Source organism: Sander lucioperca, chromosome 1 (assembly GCF_008315115.2).
Source record: "Sander lucioperca isolate FBNREF2018 chromosome 1, SLUC_FBN_1.2, whole genome shotgun sequence".
NCBI classification, from domain to species: domain Eukaryota; kingdom Metazoa; phylum Chordata; class Actinopteri; order Perciformes; family Percidae; genus Sander; species Sander lucioperca.
In genome coordinates this window covers 37224733-37247356 of record NC_050173.1, presented here as the reverse complement: position 1 = coordinate 37247356, position 22624 = coordinate 37224733, and the positions used below count along the sequence as shown (strand labels likewise).

The window sequence follows — 22624 nt, the reverse complement described above, 5'->3', positions numbered from 1 at the left end:
TAAATCATTTACACAGTCATTTTGGAATGCAATATCCTCCTCTAAATGCTGGCTTTTCTTCTCTATTGTTATTAGAGCGAATACTGCAGTAGGCGCACAAGGCAGTAGGGGACCCTAAGCCACAGAAATTGAAAATTGATCAGGCAGTGTGAGAAGTTGTTGTCACTGGCACCCCTGGATCACCATGGGACTGTTGATTAACATTTACAGCGCTGTCACTGGAGGTACCTGTACTGCCTGTAGCTACATCCTCCTTTGGCTCATCTGTTGTTCATCCCGAAAAGAGATCACTTGTAAGAGCAAACAAGGAAGATGAAATTTAAATTCTACCTTTTTCATATCTGTTCCGAAGGGAGTTGTAGGGAAAATGCTGCATGACATTAAGCCATGCATGACATTTTTATGACTACTGTTGGGTTTTAGCAGTGCTTCTCCTGTAGATGGCTACATGTGTTTTCAGTTGAAGTAATGGGGGGAAAATCCACAGATCCTTTCTCTGCATATACATTTCAAAGTTAACCTGAAGCTGATATAAAGGTTCTGCACTCAGAATTAGTCAAATCAAGTGGGTATCTTCCAAAGTCAGTCTTTTAGTACAAAAATCCCTATTTTTGTTACAATCCTTCACTTCCACTGCAGCATAACAATGAAATTATTAAAAGTGAAACTAAAAAGACTGTAACTTTTGATCATACCCACTTGATTTGACTCAATCAGACTGCAGAAGCCTCATATTAGCTTTAGATAAACATACACAAGTGTTTTCACAGCCCAAGGACTGTGGATTTTGTGCCCCATCACTTCCATTTGAAGCATATGAGGGGATCTTTTAATCAGTATGAATTGTGACAACAAGCAAAAACTGCATCAGTGTTTATGTGGGTACCTGGCATTTGTTTTAAGACAGACTTTAAAACAAATTATTAACCTATCATATAACTATTTATGTAAACGTTGGACTTTGAAGTAGAGAATAATTACCTACTGACAGTTACCTTTCACATTTCACTTGTCCTATTAGCATTATTAGGTACATTTTGACAAGTTGCCCAGCAGTTAATTGCAATATCCAAGTCAAAAGCAGGTTCTTGATTATGTGGAGTGATGATAGCACTGAGAGCTCTGTCATCTTTATGTGATCTGTTTTATGTCATACCAGAAAGGGACTCCACAAGTCAATAAAAATGGCTTGACTAAAAATGAGAGCAAACTGGTGGGCTGTCAGGGAAATGTCATTAATTTTCCTGTCGTCTTCTCTTGCAGTACGGGATAGAAGATCTGACGAGTGGCGAGAGGACGGTGAATAAGGACCTCGCTGCGTGCGGAGAGGAGCTGCGCGACTGTGCCTGTTTCTCCTCGTCTGTAAGCCAGCGGGCTTCAGTATCACAGCTGATGACTGTCCCTCAGGTGGCTGGACTGCAGGGCTGAGTGGGAAGTTTTTGCTGAGGGGGGTTCCCCGGCTTGTATGTTGGTCACTTGCAGTTGCACTTGCTCACAAGGACCATGTGGTTTTCTCCAAGGAGAAGTCGTCTCCCCTCGCAGAACTGGCACGGTGCCCACAGTTGCACTTTCAATTTCAACGTGTCCTTGTGGGTGTTCAGTTTTTGTTGGTGCTTCGTGGCCGTGAGAGGTCAGAACTACCACCCCACTGTGAACACGCAGTATGGGAAACTCCGAGGGGTGAGGGTGCCCCTGCCTAGTGAGATTCTGGGGCCGGTGGACCAGTATCTGGGGGTTCCGTATGCCGCCTCCCCAGTTGGAGAAAAACGCTTCATGCCCCCTGAGCCTCCTTCCTCCTGGTCAGGGATCAAGAACGCCACTCACTTTGCTCCTGTCTGCCCCCAAAATATTCACAACGCTGTGCCAGAGATCATGATGCCTATATGGTTCACCTTCAACCTGGATATAGTTACTACATACATACAGGATCAACACGAGGATTGTCTTTATCTAAACATCTATGTTCCAACTGAGGATGGTGAGTGCGTCGAGTAAACAGGATGAAACCAAACCTCTCCTCCTACTATTCTGTCTCTGCCTCCTTCCTGCTCTGTCTTTCCTCTCAAATGTTGTGTCACCTCTGTACTTTGCGCGGAGCATGACCTGTTGTCTGGCGCATGCTGTGTCTGTGTCCATCATCTCAACCTCCCATCTTGACTTGATCTTTCATTTAGTCTTTTCATCAACTCTCCCCTTCCATGCCACTGTTAGAGGTTCCTCTTTTGATGACTAAATGACTTATTAGTATGAATAAGTAAAAAAAAAAAGAAAAAAATCTAATCTTACAAGAAGCAGATTGGAAATACCTGGTGCACCTTCCTACCCTCACTGTCTTGACTGTTCTGGGGATATTAGCCATTAGTGATTAGTAGCCTGCCTCATAAGTGAATGATCTACTACTGTAGGGTTGGTGAAATATTCAGTCTGGTACACGAGAGGCCTGTGGCATCAGCCTGACCTATGTAAGACCCTTTACTCTCCTTGCTTTATCCAGTTTGTCCTTGCACAAAGCTAAAAGCAAGAGCAGGTTTTGTGCAAAAGGTAAACATAGATTGGGCTCCACCATGACTAAAAGTCTCACAAGTTTTAGATTTCTAGATGTTGACTCTTAAATAGCCCCGATTGTTTCACCACTTGAAGGAGACCCACACAGGAAAAATAATGGGCTTGAAATGTTAAGTGCTCTGATAATCAAATGGGCAATGTCAAATAACACTTTCACTTTTCAGATTACAATGTGAACTGCAAAACTTCAGAAAATCTAGCCTATCTGCCTGCTGTGTGGCTGTAATGGGTCTTAAATAGAAGTGCATGTGAATATGGGCTTCCTGTGTCCCAGAATGCAGCAAATTCATTCCACCATTTTGGAATATTTCTGCAGCGACACCCCAGTTACTTTCTCAACAGGTCCTCTGTTGTTCTTGTTGTTGATGATGATGATGACTGGGAAGGGGGGAGGAGGAGGTGGAGGGAAAGAGGCTGAAGATGGGGGTCTGACTCAGTCTGAGTTGTTGCATGTCACGTGCAATCTTTTCCCAGAGCTCTCTGTTATTTTGTAGTTTTTCCATTCATTTTACAGTCAAAAGAATATCCAAGGAATGTGCCAGGAAACCCAACAAGAAAATGTGTAGAAAAGGAGGTATGTAAAAACAAGAAAAAAAAAGAAAGAAAGCCAACACGGAACGAAAGAGGAATTGAAAGAGTGAAAGAGAGAGGAGAGTGATGGGTGCATCCTTCCCAAGCCGCCAATATCACCACCTATCAACTCCCAAATCAAAGTGATAATTGGGATGAACATGGGACTTGTGACTCAGATCAACCTTGACATGAGTGTGAGAGATGAGAGTGTGTGTGTGTGTGTGTGTGTGTGTGTGTGTGTGTGTGTGTGTGTGTGTGTGTGTGTGTGTGTGTGTGTGCTGAAGTGTGGTTTTACTATGAGAAAGTAGTGAAAATGCAGGTCCCTAAATAAATAAATAAATAATGACGCTTTGGCAAGCAAGTGTTCATGATGTCCAAGAATAACGTGTATATAATGTATATATATATAGATATATATATCTATATATATATATAGATATATATATATAGATATATATATATTTTTAACATGATTGTATGGATTGTTCATGTTTAAAGTGTAATACTCTTCAATTTAAATACAACTGTAGATTAAATCAGAGGCACAAGTGCTGCTTTGACATACTAGACGATAAAATTTGACTTGGTATGCAAAGAACTTTAGTCATGTTTCAGACGGCTCTGACAGCACTTAAGACACCAGCTTATTGGAAGTATTTGTCAAACATGACACCTGAAAGCGTCGGAGCCTCAACCGTTGATTAAATTTACACTAAAAAGTGGAGGGCCACCTCTCTCTTAAATTTATGATTCACAATTGTTCAAATAGGGGGTGGTGGGGTGTTTTATTGGCATGACAGCTTTCATCCATCCATGTGGTAAGTGCGCAAACACACAGCCACGGGGAAACGCAGTCCAATTTCATTAGCAACAGCTAAAATCTCAAGGTTGGTAACAACAGAGGGCTCATTTTCTAAGCCTGCCTGAAGGCACTAGAGGACCTTACAAGTAGCCTTAAGACTGTGATCATGAGCATATTTCATTCCACAGTCAAGATCCAGTTTCAGCTGGGAAACCTCTGCTGCTGATTTCCATGGAGGCAAGAGGCAGCTATTGGCCTCACTCTCTGTGCTCGTACATTCTGCTTTGCTAAACCAATTTTGTTAGAGACAGACTGGCCCTTCAGGCACTTCTGCTTCTGAATTAGTCCCAGTTGTGGAATATACACAGAAATATCTCTCTAATATTCCCCTTCCACTTGGAATTTTTCAATTATCTTCCCCATGTTTGGTAATACGAAAATGGTTCATCATAATCATCATTTCATGTGTTGGTTTTGTGACACATTATTGTGCAGAAAGATGATTGTTGCAGAGTTCCTCTGTTGCTATGCAAAGGTTGTAATTTTCTGTTTTCATTTATTTCAATTGCACCGTTTTTTAAACTGCTTCTACTAATCTTGGCTTATGTTGAATTAGAAATGCAAACGAAGCATAATTTATCCATCTTAGGCAATGTAGAAAGCAAGCTCTGAAGCATACTTTGGTTTTGGTTAAATGTTTCCAACAAAGAAGTTAAATTCAGAGTGGGAAACAGTTTAACAGTTAATCACTTTCCTCATTAAATATTTTAATTAGTGTCATTTCAATAGATTCAATAGCTACTATAAAAATTGGTAATACTAATAATAATACTAATAATAATAATAATAATAGGGGTGTATGTTTTTGTTTTAAAGTTTTGCAGTGCTTTCAATTGAGACCTGTATAATGCAGTGGAGTCCTACACACCGTGCATATTCAGAACTAATAACACCTAAGAACACTACCAACTTTACAATCTGTATCTCTATGAATGCGCTTCCTCTGGAGGAAAGAGTGATTCATTTTACTCTTGATGAAATGGTTGTGTAATTGTTGCCAAGCAACAGTGTGCAGTTGTGATAGGAGCAGAGTAAATGGTCCTCTTACCTAGCACGAAGCACCTTTGTTGCTTATACGCCTGTGATGCTTATCAAGTGAGCAATATACGTCACCCACAAACCTTGTAAACTGCATCAAACGTGATCTGAGTTATACCCTTTCTCCACTAAAATTAGGGTGTTTATGCAGGTTTTTTAAATGTGTAGCGTGCACCCGCTAAAAATAGCCGATAGACTCCTTTCCCATTGCCAGTAGACTAGTATGCCTGTCTGTTTTCTAGTATATCATGTTCGATGCCATGAATGCGCCATAAGACAGGGTTAGTAAACAGTAAAAAGCAGCATGGTTGAAAATTATTCAGTCTCTCTTTCAAACTCGGTGCAGACTATTTTGGAAAGATGTCCGAGCGCTGCTTGGGTGGAGAAATACTGAATTTGTGGTCGAGATGACAGAAGTTACAAATGGAGATGGCGGGCGTCATAGCACCGCGCTGGAAAAGAGGCGGGAATTAGCATGTCCATCTGGGTGTCATGTTTCCATCACTGCCGATTGGATTCAGAGCCAATAAATACCTGTGCCTAGTGCAGAGTAATTTGTCCTGGAAATGAATGCAGATTTAACCTGTCCCGCTAAAGACAAATGCCAGATGTTAGTGGGTGTTGGTGGTTCTTTTGGCCAGTGGGAAAGGGGCTCAAGATTCTTCTGTTTTATGACAAGAGGCTAGTAAGTGATGCTTTGTACATTGTATACCTTGTGTAAATCTTGAATCAATCAATCAATCAACGTTTATTTATATAGCACTTTACAGCAACCAGCAGGTATCCAAAGTGCTTTACATCAGGAACCAAGAATAAAACAACATATCATACAGTAAAAAGAATGAAACATAGAAAACTGTAAAATCAGAAAAGGTTACATAGAAACAGGAGGAGGAGAGTGGAATTGTCACACCACTACTATGTATTAAAAGCCATTCTAAACAAATAGGTTTTGAGTCTGGATCTAAAAAGAGCTACATCTGTAATAGTGTGAATATCAGGGGGTAACTTGTTCCAGAGTCTCGGGGCAGCAACTGCAAAAGCCTGATCACCCCACCGTTTATACCTTGACCTTGGGACTTCTAAAACCAGCTGATTTGAAGACCGCAATGACCGGTTGTGCTCACGCAGGGTTAAAATCTCTGACAAATACTCCGGGGCCAGGCCATTTAAGGCCTTGAAAACAAACAATAAGATCTTAAAATCTATTCTAAAACACACAGGGAGCCAATGTAGAGTGTAGAGAACGGGGGTGATGTGTGCACGTCTAGATGTATTTGTTAAAAAGCTAGCAGCAGCATCTGCACAAGTTGAAGTCGTGAGATGGAGGTCTGATTCAGACCAACATAAAGAGCATTACAGTAATCCAACCTTGAACTAATAAAAGCATGAATCACCTTTTCTAGATCATGCCTGTTAAGGAAGGGCTTAACTTTAGCCAGGAGACGAAGCTGGAAAAAGCTCATTCTAACAACGTTGCTTATCTGCTTGTCAAATTTCATGTTGCAATCTTGAACACAATCTTAAGTGAGTTAGGAATATATATGTAGAATATTGTTTTCAAGAAATAATTCTCATTTTACAAGAGATTGAGAATTATTGAGAAAGTATGCCCTATGTGCAATGTACAAGGAAATCACTTAATGCACTGATATCAAAGATGTGGCTCATTTTCCTCCATTAAAGTGGAGGAAGGCCCTTTAACTGAACAGTAGTGCCCTGACAAAAGATCAGAGACAGGCTCATTTAAAAAATAATGGAAGGCTCAAGACAAAATAGCACATGCTCCTGTTTTCAGAATGGTTGGTTGTTATTCAGAGCTAGGTTGTTGTGCGGCTAATTTTGGCTGTGCAAAATCAACAGAGCATTGGTCTTTGTTTAGAAACAAAGTGATGTTTACACTGACTAAAATGCAATTTAAAAACCGTCCCTTCTTTTACTAGAGTAGTGCAGCACTTGTCCAAGATGTCCGAGCAGGTAGCCTATTGTGCAAGATCAGCACCATAGCCCACTGCTCTCTCTAAAGTGGCCTTATAGTGTGCACACAGGGCACAGACAGAGCAGCAGATATCGGAGCCTTGGTTATAGCACTCGGTCATTTTCCCTTCTCTGACTCAGAGTGAATGGAGTGAAGAGAGGGGTAATGATGTGCAGGGACACAGCTAAGCACTATTCAGCCTCAGAGTGCTAGATTGGCTTGAGATGAGTCAATTTTGCGAGGACAAACCCTGATGAGGTCAACCTTTATCTTTAAAAGAGGTGCATATTGTTAAATTGATTGTCAAACTTTAAAAGAGATTGAGGCAGAGTTCTGGTGATAAGGTGTGCTGCAAGCTGCCTGTTTATACAATATGCACATTATTTTTTACGGGGTTTTACAGCACTCTGTTTCACCGCTTGTAACCCACTTGTAAAAAATGTCCTCAGAGTCCTTTACAATGGTCTCTCTGAATCACACAGCTTCTGAGAGACACTCTGAGATCAACCTTCCTGACTCCTAAATTCATCCCTCATCATGAGTCATTTGAGATAAGTGCAGTGAAATCTGTTGTACATTTTGGCTTGATTTGGACCACTCAACTATCATTCTTATGCAGCCCTCACAGGCAGCAGACTGCCATGTGTTAGGCAGCCCGGTGCCAGTACTGAGAAGCCCAATCAATTGCCAAACCTGTAGATTAACTACCCAAGCAGAAACATTTTTTTCCTCTTACCAGATGACCTCCAGATGCTAGAGAGCTTTGAAAACTGTGAAAGAGCCCCAATCCTGGTTAGACTGCGTCTGGGCCATGACAGACAGTAACACGCCATGGTAATCCCGTTGGTTGGCCAACTCAACCCTGCCTCGGGGAAGGAGGGGCTGCTCCCTGAGTGCTGCCGAGGAAATCTGTACGCCAACCAGACAGCACAAAAACTTTCCAAGAAGACAGGAACAAATATCGGCTTGTGTGATTTGAAAACAGAGTAGATGTCAGCTTTTGTTTACTTTTACTTCCATGATCTTCTGTGGTCATCTATCTAGGACAGTTGATGACCCCAGCGAGTGAAGGCTGTAAAACCAGCTAGAGGCAGATCCAGTCTCACTGACTTGAGATGCAAGACGCGACCTAAGCAGGAAGTCCCTATTCAGAAGCCTCCTGCTGCTGTGCTGCCCAGCTTCCCCAGTCAATCCAAGGCTCAAAATCTCTGTTCCGTTCTTTGTTTAACCCAAACTAAAAAGGGATGAAGGACACAGCCTGTGGAGTCTTAAAGTCCCGTTAAAGAGGAAAACACAATTTATTTTTTGCTTCTGGTATCTCTGTTTGCTTAGACCAAGGCTCTTGAACCCTTTAAATTTCTCCTTTAAGTGGACTTAATCATTAAAACCTGTGTTTTTATCAAGTTGCAACCTCCAGTGCTAAAAAATGAAGCTGACACAGAAGTGCCAAAAACTTCCTTGAATGGTCTCTTGAGGCTGTCTCCAAAAGCTAGTCAATCCCCATGGACACGCTAGTAAAAACCTGTACAGCAGAAATCAACATGTTTTACAGCCTGGCCGCAAAGATGGTTTTGTTTTCTATAGCTAAATTCACCCTTCAGGACAACTGTACAGGAGTTGAATTGTTATTAAGGCTTAAAGTTCTCCATAATTAAGGGTGTGCCGCTTTAAGTGACAGGTGGGTGCCATCACAGGCGACTGTAGGCTTGATTCGGCCCACCTCAGCTCCATCCACGCTCCACTTCTTTGCCCATGTTTGGATTAGCCGACGTCAGGCACTGCCAAGATGGCAACGGCCGGAGTCACTGGGAGCCGCCCACTTTGAGCTTCAATTTGGCTCTTCAGAAACCTATGGGTGACGTCACAAAGACTACGTCCACATTTTTATACAGTCAAGGGTTTTTATGGCTGTACTATAAAATGCATCATTTTATATACATTTTCTTGCAATTCAGGCTAATATATTGAATATCTTTGGGATTGTGGCATTATTATTTGGCATGGAGGTTAAAGGTGCCCTATGGAGTTGTCTTGTAAACAAACAAAACAAACAACAAGTTATGTATACATTTAGTATTTCTCGCCAAAACGCATTGCTTGTAGCCTTGAGGTTCAACACAAAATTTGAGTACATTTCTTGGTGTGCTACTGCCAGGTCGCCGTTGCAAATGAGAAGCCGTTCTCAACGGCCTACCTGGTTAAACAACTGTGTTGAAGGCTACATACCTTAGCATTGTTCTGACTTTCAAAGGCTTTGAATCAATCTAAAATCAGTAATAATTCATTCAACTGTGGTGCAACTGTTGTGTCTTTCAGAAGATTAAGAAGCCTGAACCCTGGAAAGTCTGGATTGTTTTTTTAAGGTATTTGTGCAGCGTCGTCTTTTTTTCCTAATATAGGGAATAAATGGTTCATTAGGTGTCCAGAACAGATGTAAGAGACCCCAGTGTGCGAGGCTGCCACTATACTCCGAAGCCTGTGGTCTCTGTTAAACATGTCTCTTTTCATTATCGAGCTGTAGACAGGAAGAAAGACAACTTGGCTTGTTGTTTTTTTTATTTTATTTTGGGAACAGCTGAAGCGCAGTGTGAGTTTTGGCTGTCCTTTACTGCAGGATTACAGCCTCCTTAACCTTTTAGCTGCATTCTCCATCATTCTCTCTTATGTGTCCCTCCCAAGCTGTTCCTTAACCTCTACACTGGGAGAAGGATTGAGAGAGACGGAGAGAGAGAGAGACACACACACACACACAGAGCAGAGAGACAGGGGGAGAGACGGATCTGGGCACTCTGAAAGAGAAATATGGCCACCTGAGGATTAGAGACTGAATATAACTGCTCTAAATTGTCAAGGCTGCAACATTTCACATTTCACTAAGTCCCTTTCCACATTCTGACCTTTCCGATATTTAACTCTAAGGCCCATCTATTGTCAGCGAACCTTTTTCCAGCAAAGGCAAGGCAGTTAACATTTAGCCCTTCCACGATGTATTGAGTGAATTCTGGATTCATTCAAGTAGTCTCTAGAGGCTGAGAGCACTCTATATCTGTATGTATGTGTGAGTTTGTGTGCATGCTTGGATTTATTCATGTAAAACTCTACAGCCAACTACTAAACTGTCTTTTGTTTGCAATTCCATCCTGCTCAAATGTTACATTCCAATAGCCTTATGTAACAAGCAAGCCCATTAAACATCTTTGAACCTGATTTGATAAATGCGACAGGTTTCTATTTTACTTGTCAAGGAACATGAATAAAAGCTGTTATTAGAGATGCCGCCTGTTCTAAAGAGATGCACATGTTGACTCCTGAAGGCCGGCTATGCAAAGAAACTCGTAGTTTTATTTCAATGTCACTCTCTTTCGCTGCGGCATCACATTAAAAAAGCAAGGTCAAATATAGGCTTGCTGAGTCACTGCAGATGTCACATGTTTGCAGCTCCTATTATAGATCCAGCATTTGACACACACAGGCTCACAGACAACACAATTCAAAGTGACAGAGCTTCCCTGTCGACACCTGCCATCCAATCTATGCCTGTCTAAAGCATTATCACTCAATAACATCACTGTTTTACCATGTCGACGGCTCAGTGAATGCTGGAGTAACGGCAATCACTAACAAGCCATAAAGAAGCCTGTTTCAGCAGGTGAAGCATCTTCGTTTGAAACTTTTTTGTAGGATCCCTTGAAGCCTACACAAGAGAGACATGACATTTGAGAGCTTAATGGGAGTCACTTCCTACACAAGGAAGATGCTCCTCACTGACCTGGTGCTGCTATGAAATTTGTTCAGCTTTAAATTGCCATACCTGACAAACTCAGATACTAAGGCCATTTTTAGACTGACTATCACTTGAAACAACGCAGGCCCCTTTTTCACTTCAATTGAGATCACTCTGTTGGCAGCACAGAGGGCTTCAGAAGTATACAGGGTCTGAAAAAGTGGAGTCTGGCTCCACTTTTGCTGCAACGATATCCGACACGGCGTTGCGTTGGCCAATCAAATATGTGCAAGCGCACATTCCAGGTAGTACTTAGTACTTTGTAACGTGAATATTTCTGCTCATTCTCTGGCAATTGTTGCAACGAACATTCCATAGTTGTAAAATCCAGTCTCATAGTGAACCGCTGTAATTTGGCGTCTGATAATGAATTGAACTGATAAGTGATGGTATTTTATGGAAATCAAACCCCCCCCCATCAATGCAGCCCCTTGCGTTCTATGAAGCAGCGTTGAATTGAATTATTGAAGTGGACGTGCTACAAAACTCTGATCAATTGAACAATAGCCACATGATGGGTTTTCTACCATTTTCTATCATTCGGCATAATTGCTATTAAGTAAAGGGAACACGTGCACAAAAAGCCTTTTATACTGTATGTTGTTAATGGATTTTACATTGTGATTACATTAAAAAAATGACTGAAGAGGATGCAGCTCTCACATTACCCTTTGCAATGGCTTATACAAAAGCACAACCTTTCATAACAAAGTCCACAACTGGCTGTAGAGTAATATCAGTCCAAGAAGCTGATACTGCCAGACAGGATGAAACAGAAGTAGTTGTACTAGTCATATGATTATGTTTGCCTGTCTAAAGCTCATATAGCAGCCTATATAAGCTGTATAATTCTACAAATTATTAGACTGAACAAGGTCACCATGCAGATTGTGGAATCAACTAATTTAAAAAGCTTCTCCACTTTTAGAGCTTGAATGTACTCAGTAAATGTCAAGACACATAGCCTGTTACATTATGCAATATATTGCATCTGTCAATTAACAATGGATGAGGTGTTCAAACACAGCGGTGCATTTATAAAAAAAAAAGCTGTTTAACTAGTGCCTATGTCAAAGAGGTTTATATCGCTTCTGACTCGACGCGACTGACAGGCTTGCCCTTATGAATGACAAAAATACTATTTTAAATACTTTTTAAGGAAATATTAAATGTAACAGTTGACATTGTGATCACTGAAAAAGTATTTGGGCCTGAGTGCATCATGTGACTTATTTCTTTTATTTCACCGAACACTTCTGTTTGTGGATCATCCTCCAGGGACCATGAATATCCACAGCAAATTTAATGGTACGCAGACTATTAGTTGCCTTGAAGAAAAAGTTGAATTTGATCTAAGGGTTGCAAGAGAGAAAATATCTTGTGATGTATAACGTAGTCCAGGGTTTCTCCCAGGAAATTGTTTGGCCATGGAGGCAACCAGAACATGACGCATCTCGTCTCATGATTAATGTAGTAAGTAGATGATGGCTTAAACAACAGCCACATGATGTTGGAACAGCTGATGTTACTTTCAACACTGTGGGATCGCTAGACATTTTATGGAAATCATGAAAGCGTTAGTAAATTCCATGACAGTCAGCCCATTAGGGCCGATATTATATTGACATTGATTATGAGGCTGGATATCGTCTTACATTTTGGATATCGTAATATCGATATTTGTTGAAACTGACCCTATGTTCGAGTAGAACTACATGAAGCAGGTAATTAAAAAAAAAAATCCGGCTCCTCTGGCACCACCTACAGCTTGTAGTACGATTTGCACAAATCCACCGCTCCCTGTTCAGATGCACCAATCAGGGCCATGGGGGGTGTCTAACTGCGTGTCAATCACTGTTCATGCACACACATTCATTCTCCCATGTGGGGGGAGGGGCTTAGGAGACCATTTTGGGCTTTAGCGGAAAGGGGGGAGGGACTGAGAAGCTGTCAAAAATGTTTGGCTAAGTCCTGGATCTTCGCAATCCTACCTAAGGCATCTTTAATTTGTATTCATAGTGGCCGAGTGATTGCACCAGAGGAAAAGTCCAAGGTCATGAAAACATTTGAAAAAATCTGAACTGACACTGTTAAGAGATAAAAGGTCAGGGTATCACCAAAATTGTAAAATTCTCCAAAAATACCTTTTTAATTTTAATTAAAAGATTGTTAAATGGATGGACTGATGGGATTGACCCACTAACCAGCATTGATATCCTGAGGCCCTGCTACTAGTGGGCGTTAAAAATGATTATACATTGATATCAAACTAACCAGTAGGTTATGATAGGGCTTGTTCACAGTTGTACATGGTGTGCAGGCACCCTAGGGGGCTAGATTTTCCTACTAACATGGAGCACAAGGACAACAGCATATTACAAACTGTTTAGGGCAAAAAGACGAGCTGAAGTAACTGCACACATCACTGAGTATACATGATACACACAATCTTGTGATTTATTCAAATCTCTACCAGCTCGAGGGAAGTTATTATATTTTATTTGCCTTTTTATGACCTCCTAAACTGGATGTCAAAGTTAGAAACTGATGTTAAGCGCATATTCCAGAGAGAATAGAAAGTCACTAAAGTCTTGTTTAAACACACCAAAGCTCTGCTCATAAAGCCATTTCCAAAATGCAATTAAAAACAATCAGAGTTCTATGTTGTGGTTGTTCATTTTTGCAACAATCCTTTAAGCTAATAGTGCTTTTACCTAAACTTATAGGATTGGAATCAGAGGGGTCTCCTGATAAATCTAACAAAAAAATCTGAAACTGCCCGTGGTGTATGACTCTGCTCTAAATAAGCTATTATAACAGTGGAGGTTTGTTTAAGTTACCTTCTGCAAGGTGTATTGATTTTTTTGTACCCAGTGTAGTCTTTTTTTTTTATTTGTATACTATTAAAAAATGTTTATTTTTCTCTTATTGTATGTGCTGTGAAGAAATGCCCTTGACACAGTTTCTGATGGAATTGTGTAATTATATTAACATTGTTATTATTCACATGTGGTCTCAAACACTGAACAACTTTTTTGAAACACTTTTTACTGAATTTCTTCTTTTCCCATCTGTGTGTTTCCAAACATGCTATTTTGAATTTCCCTGTGCCTCTCTATGTCTCTCCCTGCTTCAATAACAGGGGCCCATGCAAAAAAACAGGGTGAGGATTTATCGGATAACGACGGTGATGAAGATGAAGGTATTTTCCATGGTGAACAAAGATGGTGCATGTTTTTTTTGTTTCTAGAGTTTTTTTTCTGTTTTCCAATCACTTGGTTTTTATGTTTGATTTATTTTTGTTTCTAATTGTAAATGCAATCATCAAGCAACCCTGTCACATTGCAATCTGTAAAATTATGTTGTCTTTGATCAAATGTTCGAGTGTGAGAGAGTGAATGTGAGGTCTTCTGTTCCTAAGCATCAACATTCAGCCGTTGAGTAGTGTTTGGCTTCTGAGTCACATCGGATCACAGGCAGTGGTGAGAGCCTCTTGTTAAGGTGTGGCCACAGCAGCTGTATTTGTGGCGATAATGGCAGAGGGGAAGTGGAGCAGCAGTGTAATATCAGACTGTTCACCAGGTCTGCCAGCAGATTTAGATGAGGAGCGGCAGTTCAGGAGTGCTGCTGAAGAGGATTAGAGGCGAGAGGTGTAGAAAATGGGAAGTTGCTGCTCAGCAATCACATTGTTAACTTTCCATATTTATCTTGGGATATTCCTGGCTCAGGGTGGATCTCTGCCGAGATTAGAATGAGAGACGATTCTTGTGCTGCAACAGAAACGGCTTAAGTCTCTGAATTTGAATCAAACCCTTGATATCGCCCCGGCCTCGTCTTCTTTTGCCACAGTAGGGCAGATGATGCAAGCATGATTTTTGGTATCAAGGTTAAGCCCTTGATGTATACTCTGTTTGTTGGACATAGTCGATTTTTGCACATTTTGTGTATATTTGGTGAACAAGATTATATGTTGGAGTGAAGTGGTTTGGGACCTTAGCCCATGTTTAGGGCATATGGACCTTCTACTTAGCAGGAAAACTGAGATGTCACACCAAGTTGCCATATCCTTTCACTTATTTGTCTTGAATGTTGGCACAATTAATGCCAGCTTTGCTGTGGGTTCTGAGTTGGGTTTTAAACCCAGCTGAGGCCAACTGGCCAGGTTTCTTTCCAGATGTTTAAGGGTTTGTAGTGAAGCTCCTTCCTCTTTGCCAGTGGACTCTTCTTTCACAGAGAAGCCTCACACTGGCCTTGATCACAGAACAGGAAGCGTTGCCATTGCACCACTTTGACACACAGGTGTTTCTTCATTCAAGCCCAGGGCGAGCTGTTGAAACTGAAGCCAAACCTTCAGTTTTCGGCTTGACTGTGTGTATACGTGCACACGTGTATGTTTGTCTTCCCTCAAGCAAGCCCACATGCGTCAGTGTATGTAGCCCTAAGTCCGTTCAAAATTGCTGACAAGTGCCGATCCCTTTGTCTGGCAAGTCTTTGCATGCGCACACAGTGGCTTGGTCTCCAAGCTGTTGTGCAAGACTAGCCTCACTGAAAATGTGACAAGTCTATTCTTTACTGAGCGCAACTAATGCTATTTACAGAGCATCGCCGTAAAAGCACAATACGGCCCCAGCTGAATCTCTGCCGCAGCACTGTAACTAATGCATGTGTGACAAAGTTGGCCATCAATCCCTAAACATGATCCAGAAGATTTTCATTGTTCTGGTGAATGTGTCTGTTTTGAAGTGCCATGGGCCAACACATTAAAGCCAGTGTTCAGAGACAGCCCTCTGTAATTCCCCCCCTGTTACCTCTGTGAGAAAAAAGACTTAACTTCACTCCTCACTGAAGGATGGTCGAGTACACTGCATAAACTACAAAGTCCTTGTAAGCTGTCTTACATACTACTGCTCTCACAAGTGGCTGTACTATTATTGCGGGTAATAGCAATCTCCTTGTCTACAGTAAATGTAATGCAAGCATTACCATTGAAAATCAAACATTTTTATTCAAGTTAAAGGCCAAGTAGAATCAGAGCACAAGCAGAACTCCCACTCTCTTACTATTTAGCTGATGCACCTCTTATCCACAGATTCTCATTCAGTCCAGAGAGCTGCTGTCTTGTCTGGTTTCTTTGTCTAACCCCCTCCATCTCTCAGTCTGTTCATCCCAACATTACCATGCTGTCTCAGTTGGCAGTCTGTCTATCCTGGGCTTATTCCCTCCCTCCGCCATATTTGAGCCGCTCTCCTGCCTGTTATAACCCTCCAGACACAATCTTATATTCACTACGTTTTATTTGAACAATAAAGGATTTCTCACATTGCCAAAGAAATGTAAGTAACATATGTAATGGAGTAGTAATATTTAAATGTACAATAAAAAGTCAGTGGAACATACAATAAAAACATTTAACTGAGACGAGGAGATAAGCAAAATGAAATATGTAGGAGAAATATAATGACCTTTTTTACACTGTATGTCTCTCTCTGTCCGCTGGCTGTCCCCGAGGCTCTCCCTCTAAGCCATTCAGTCTGTCAGTCTCTTCCTGTGTCTTTTTATCTGTCCCTCTGTGTGTCTGCCTGTCTGTCTGAGCAGCAACAGTCAACCCCCTGGCACCCCCAAAGTACATTCAAATTCTACGCAACACTTTCTCCAGCAACACAAGCGTGTGGGCCAAGTTGCTGTGATTTACATCGGCCCACAATCAAGACTCAGTTTTACAGAGGCTGTTATTGCACTGTAAAAAAGAAAAAAGGGAGCGCAAGCTTTCAATCACCTACCTGCTGTTGTTAGATAAAGGTGGGCATGTAAGTAGAGGAAGTCTGTGTAGGAACTAAATCTCCCAGGTGGAACATGGCAGTGGTGCCGAGGTACTGTGCCCAGAGTTAGGCCGAGAGAGGCAGCGTCCCTACTCCACCTCTAGAGTGTCTCGCACCACTGCTGCCTAGGCCCTCTCCAACTGATGAAAAAGGGATGTGTGTGTATGTCTATCTGTGTTTGGCACTTTGAGACTCTAGCTCTAATCAGGAGGAATGCTTCCACCCAGCGTGAGGGTGCACACACTCAGACATGTACACCCGCATCAGTTAAACCAGTGAAGCGTGCACACATGCACACACTTATACACATAAACAATGCTTGCTTCCAAGCTCTAGAAGCAAGCACGGAATAGACAACACACACACATACACACACATACCCCCACCCGCCCAGAGAAGCTCTCCATAGTTGCTGTGCCAAGGAGCAGAGCTGAGCTCCACCTGCCTGGGTATTACCATTAATTCCATTGCACAGGCCTGACTGGATCCCCATCCAGCAAAGCGCTCAGCTCAGGCAGGCTGGAGACTGGCGAATCGACAGTGGGGGTAATTCACACACCATTCTCTCCATTCTGCCACTATCCTATTCTCTGTGATGTGGCAGGGTTGAGGAATCATGCCCCTTGAAGTCCATTTATGCAGAGATATTTGGAAGGCTGCTGCTCCTCAGCTTCTTTCCAAGATAAGCATTGCGGCTAATGACTGATCCACAAGGGCATCATTGGAGCCATTTCAAAGGATGAAAGACCCAGACTGTTGCTGTCATCTATTTCCCCCCTTTCGGCCATGTAATAAAACATGTAAAAACGTGCTGCTTTTGATAAATCTAGAGAATGATTCAACAGCAGAGACCAGCTTTGAATTAGTTCACTTTCCTAATGCAGTGCTACAGCACGTCTAAGGTGGTTTGTGCTGTGTGCTCTTCTGGTATGCGTTTATTGGTGTGCTGTCCTCAACCCTTCAGTGGGTTTGTACAGTATAGCATCAGCTTTTGTGGTTTGCACCAAGGACAGCAGGCTTCCCTGAAAGACTAAAGGGTTAGTGTTCGTTCACTCAAGGAATAAGCAGCTGTCTGTGAGTCTTAGAGATGACAGCACCTCTACAGCCTCCTCCTCTCATCTAGATCCAGGCTAGCTGTAGGGGGCTTTGGCTAATAGCTTTGTAGGTTTCTCACCGTGTCTTCTCTTTCATTTTACTCAACCGGCGTCTATCCCCGCCTCTCTTTCCTCTCTGTCCTCATACACACAACTTTCTGTCTTCCCTGTTGCCAACATCATATTTAACACACCAGTGAGGGAGCAGGAAGTCACCTTCACACAAAGGTTATTCCTCCCATTACTTTTACTATAGCAATGTCAAGACGCATAGAAGAGGCACACACATCTCCTTTTCATATACCCAGTGCCATGTTCAGATTTTCTTTATATGCATAAGTCATACCTCAGTTGCTCTCAGATATGTCAAGTGTTGTGGAGAACACGGTGGAGTCTGACATCCTCCAACTGTAAGGTGCTCTTTTCCTGCCCATCCCATCACTCCTGATCATGTGCAGGCTCTGAAAGTCCACTGGCTTAAAATAGCAACAGCTATGCAACAGCATTTATTTCTTTGTGGTCTCCTTTCTCTGTCTTCTGTGAGTCCAAAATGGAACATTATTACTATGTGTTCCTTCACTTCAGCCTTTTTTTCCCCTCCGAGGCCCAGTCACACACAGTGCTAGCTCATTTAATTCAGTATAAAGCAAATAGTAAGCAGACTTTCGGTGACATTCAGAATACTGTCAGTGACTTGTACGACAGCACAAGCTGCTGTATAATTTGGTGTAATTACACTGCCTGTTTTGCAAGGAGCTCCCCAGTTAAACTAAATGCACTTCTTAAATGTGAACATGGCCAGTAATGGACTTGTCATGAGTGAAGCGTGAAGCTTGGCCTGACAAGAGCACTACAGTAGGGTGCATGTCATGTCCTGCCACATCAGGATATTGTCCCCCCCCCCCCCCCCCCCCACCACCTCAGACCTCACTGATAGCCGCTGACAGCCACCATGTTTCACCAAGTGTTGACACAGTGAATGCCACCGACACTTATCTCCACTTGCCTTTGTCCTGTCCCACTCCAGAGTGTCAAGGCCGCTTCTGGGGGCGCTTAACGTCAGATATATGACTGACTGTTTTCAATGGAGTGAGAGTCAAAGGACAAAAAGGTGGAGGTACAGTGGAGGGAGAGGAAATAAGATAGAGGAGGAGGGAACGAGTGCTCCAAGCCCTCCTGGTGGGTTTCACTTGCAGCAGCAACGCTTAGAGGCTCAGCTCAGGCCTGAGTCATGCCTCCCACTGACACTCCAATCAGTCCAGAGCCACCGTGATGCACCTATGAAAGGTTGTGCTCCTCGGGCTTGCTAAAATTCATGCCCTGTGATATATTTGTAGGTATGACTGCCCAAACCTTCTATTTAAGCCGGTGCGGTGAACTGAAGACTTTTTCATTTATTTATTGCTGATTTTTTATTTATTATCTCTACTGTGATACAATTATTTGCTGTTCGTATGATATGTGCTGGGAGTGTAAGTCCCTGTATTGTAGATGCTGCATGATCTGATTGAGAGAAATATATGAGAAAATGATGTGTTACATACATATATATTTCTGTTCAGTTCACTCGTCATTACACATCAGCTTTCATCTGCATTTCTATCACGTACAGATTTCTTTGTCATAATGAGTTTATTTGTTTCGTGTTTTTATCCAATTCGTTGTGCATGTGAGTTTTATTGCAAATATACCAGTCTGTGCATTAATGAACCTATCTCTGTTTCTTTTCTAGCACAGAGCTCTGTGCTACATTGTGATGCTGTGAATATTTGTGTTGATGTAATGATGTGTTTGCCTCTGAGAAGTTAGTGAATCAGGAGGCAGCTTTTTCGAGTTAGTCACCTGTTACACCAGATTAGGCCGTCTGCAACAACCGATAAAGCTCTGATCTGATTGGTTAAAAAGAGCTGCTCACCTTATTACCTCTAGTAATTCCATGCTGCAGCCCACAGGTAGATGTATCTAGAAAGGATTTTTATTTCTCATTTTGAACCAAAGTCCCAATTGGGATCTGTTATATGCTCCTCTGACACAAATCAGTGTCTGTGAGAACTGTATATCACATCTGTGTGACACCCCCCGCATCAGATCAAGTCAACAAATAGATTAGAACAAGTGGAGCTGCAATGTTTTGTATCACTCTCCCTAAGCCATTTAACTGTTGTCATGGAGACCTAATGTGAATCAACAAAAGAGGTGACTGATAACATTGACATGACTAATCTCTTTTTCTTATTTCTGCCCCCTGTTCCGTCTTCCTCTTTGCCATTCTCCTTGTTTCTGTGGCCTATTTGTTTGAGTACCTTGTGTAGGATATGCTGTTTTTCTGCCTTTCTACTGCCCCCTCTTTTCCCCTCTCAGACTGTACCTTTCATGCGTTCTCACCCCCATGCATCCCCCCCCCTTGTCTAAGATAAGTGTGTGCATAGAGAAGTGTCAGCTATAAATCACATTTCACTGTGTAGCCTTCTCAGATACCAGCAAGATAAAGAAAGCCATAAATAAGGCCACATCACATACAAGTTATTGCTTTGCTTTTAAACGTAACAGGGCCATGAATAACCAAGGGAATAACAAAAAAAAACAAAAAACCTGTGAATCAAGGCTGAGCTCTGCTATGGGGGTTACAGAAAAACCGTGTCTCTACAAAATGCATTTAAGTAGTTGTCCTCGGTGTTAGGCATGCTAATGTGATGGAGTGCATAACAACGAGCAGTGCCTGCAGATGGATGCAGATTGGGCTGTGGAGGATGTGGTCTGCGATTAGCTGTTCTTGAGGATTTTGAATTTTGGCTCTCAGTCACCATAGCAACCAGAATACAAGACAACCCTTTTAAACCTGAGCCCATTGCTTTCTCTCTTTTTTGATTTTTCCCTCTTTTAATTTTATATCTTTATTCCTTTCTTTCCTTTTTATTTTTCTTCCTTTCTTTCTTTCTATCTTCCTTCTCTCTCTCTCTCTCTAGCTCTCTCTCTCTCTGTCTCTCTCTCTCTCTCTCTCTCTCTGTCTTCCTCACTTTTTGCCCTCCCACCCCTTCTCATTCTCACCACTCTCAGGGCTTAGGGAAAAAAAAGAGAGACAGGGAGTTGGACAGAGATGGAGGGAAGGCGGGAGAGAAACAGGGAGAGACAGGGGAGAGTCTGTGAGTGAAAGCGATACAAAGTGAGGGAGGGGAAGGCGAGAAGCTACACAGAACGTGGGGGGAGCAGGAGTGAAAATGAGAGAGAGTTTCTTGTCTTGTCTCCCAGCTCGAGCTAGCCAGCCAGTAATTCAGTCTATTCCTCAAACAGAGGCTTTTTTCTTCCCTCTACCTCTGGATGTGCTTTATCCGGCTGGAATGTTGCTCCAGCTGGATATCAAGCCCTGCTTCGGGAATAGAATAAACAACATTTTACCAAAACTGAAGCACAAATTTAACTGTCTGCAATGCCAAGCAAGACTGTGCAAATAAATTGTTGCCCAGAGATAGGCCTGTGTAAAAAGGAGGTGCATGGTAGCATTGTTTAATTAGCCGGTGCGTTTTCCCCATCACTGTCAAGCCAGATTAGCCTTCTCCCTGTTTAGAAATTGTGTCAGAGTACCTCTCTCTTTATTCTCACTAATGGCTTCCTGCGTGTCTATATTGGAAAGTGGGTCTGCCTTCTGGAAGGCAACTGGAAACCAAATACAACCCTAATAGTTTGGTTTATATCATACATATTTTATATGGTAAATGACCAATTACTCTAATGGAGTTGGACTCAACATAATGAGTGGACATTAATTTGTTTCTCATAGAGCTGACATGTAAGGCTATTGCCTCCATTTCCATTAGTAGGCCAGCAGACTGTATCCTTACAGCTGGTATCTGAGAGGTGACCGTCAGCTTGTCTGTTTGTGGCCACCATGCTCTGTATCTGCTGTATCTGAATCTGAGCTGACCCTTGATCGGAGTGGGTGGACGACAATGTGAATGTGTTAATGATGGCCGCTCTTGCAGACATACGAGATACTGGGGCCAAGCCTGTGATGGTCTACATCCACGGAGGATCCTATATGGAGGGGACTGGCAACATGATCGATGGGAGCGTCCTGGCCAGCTATGGAAATGTCATCGTTATCACTCTCAACTATCGTGTCGGAGTCCTCGGTAAGCATCTTTCCCTTTCTTTTCTTTTTTTTTTTTTAACTTCACCTCCTCCTTCAAGGACATTTTTCTGTGCCATCTTTATAGGGCAGCTAGGTGTAATGAGCACTGCTGATTGCCACATACACTCAAAATAAGGCTGAGGGAAAAACACTGGTTCCTGTGCTTCTTGTTGATGTGGTGCTCGTGTATCAAAATCACAGTAATTGAGTGTGCTGAATGTGGGTTTGTTGTTGTGACTGGGGTTTAGAATAAATTAAGAAATTATTGTAATGAGGTTGGAAAAAAATTATGAGATGGGCGTGATGCTGGAGAGATGGAGAGGAGAAGAGTCTGTTAGAGAGAACGAGGGGTTCTCTCTCTGAGTTGCATTTGGTTGCAGATTGACTCACACAGCTGAATCCTCTTTCAGACACTTGCGTGTGTGTGTGTGTGTGTGTGAGAAAGAGAGTGGATAGGCAGAGAGAGAGAGCAAACGAGAGGGAGAGAGAGCTCCATGGAAACAGCTGCAGCAACACAAAATGGAGTTTGTTAGCACACTACCCAAGCTTTGTACCTTTTCCATCCATCTCTCTGACACAACTGATTTTCCTCCTCACATTTTTTTTGTGTTTACTGACTACAAACACTGAATATAACAACATACTTGTTAAGAGTATTGCTTCAGATTTGGACTATCGCTGGCTGCGATAAAGGAGTGATAAAGTGTTATTCTATGTTTCCTTTGGTCAACAAATCCCATAAAAAATCTGAAAACCTACAATTGATAACTCTGTTTCTCAGT

General features: G+C 42.1%; 1 protein-coding gene across 2 annotated transcripts in view; it reads left to right on the top strand.

The window, feature by feature from the left end:
* nlgn3a (neuroligin 3a) overlaps positions 1-22624 on the top strand; it is a 128196-nt gene that overhangs the window by 26020 nt on the left and 79552 nt on the right. Inside the window, exons 2-5 of one of the 2 annotated variants that reach the window (XM_031319730.2) lie at positions 1264-1978; positions 3080-3139; positions 13943-14002; positions 21694-21843. In XM_031319730.2, coding sequence (XP_031175590.1) covers positions 1504-1978; positions 3080-3139; positions 13943-14002; positions 21694-21843 — 745 coding nt within the window. In that variant the 5' untranslated portion in view covers positions 1264-1503. The remainder of the gene's footprint in view (positions 1-1263; positions 1979-3079; positions 3140-13942; positions 14003-21693; positions 21844-22624) is intronic. The other variant, XM_036003638.1, reaches the window with a different exon arrangement.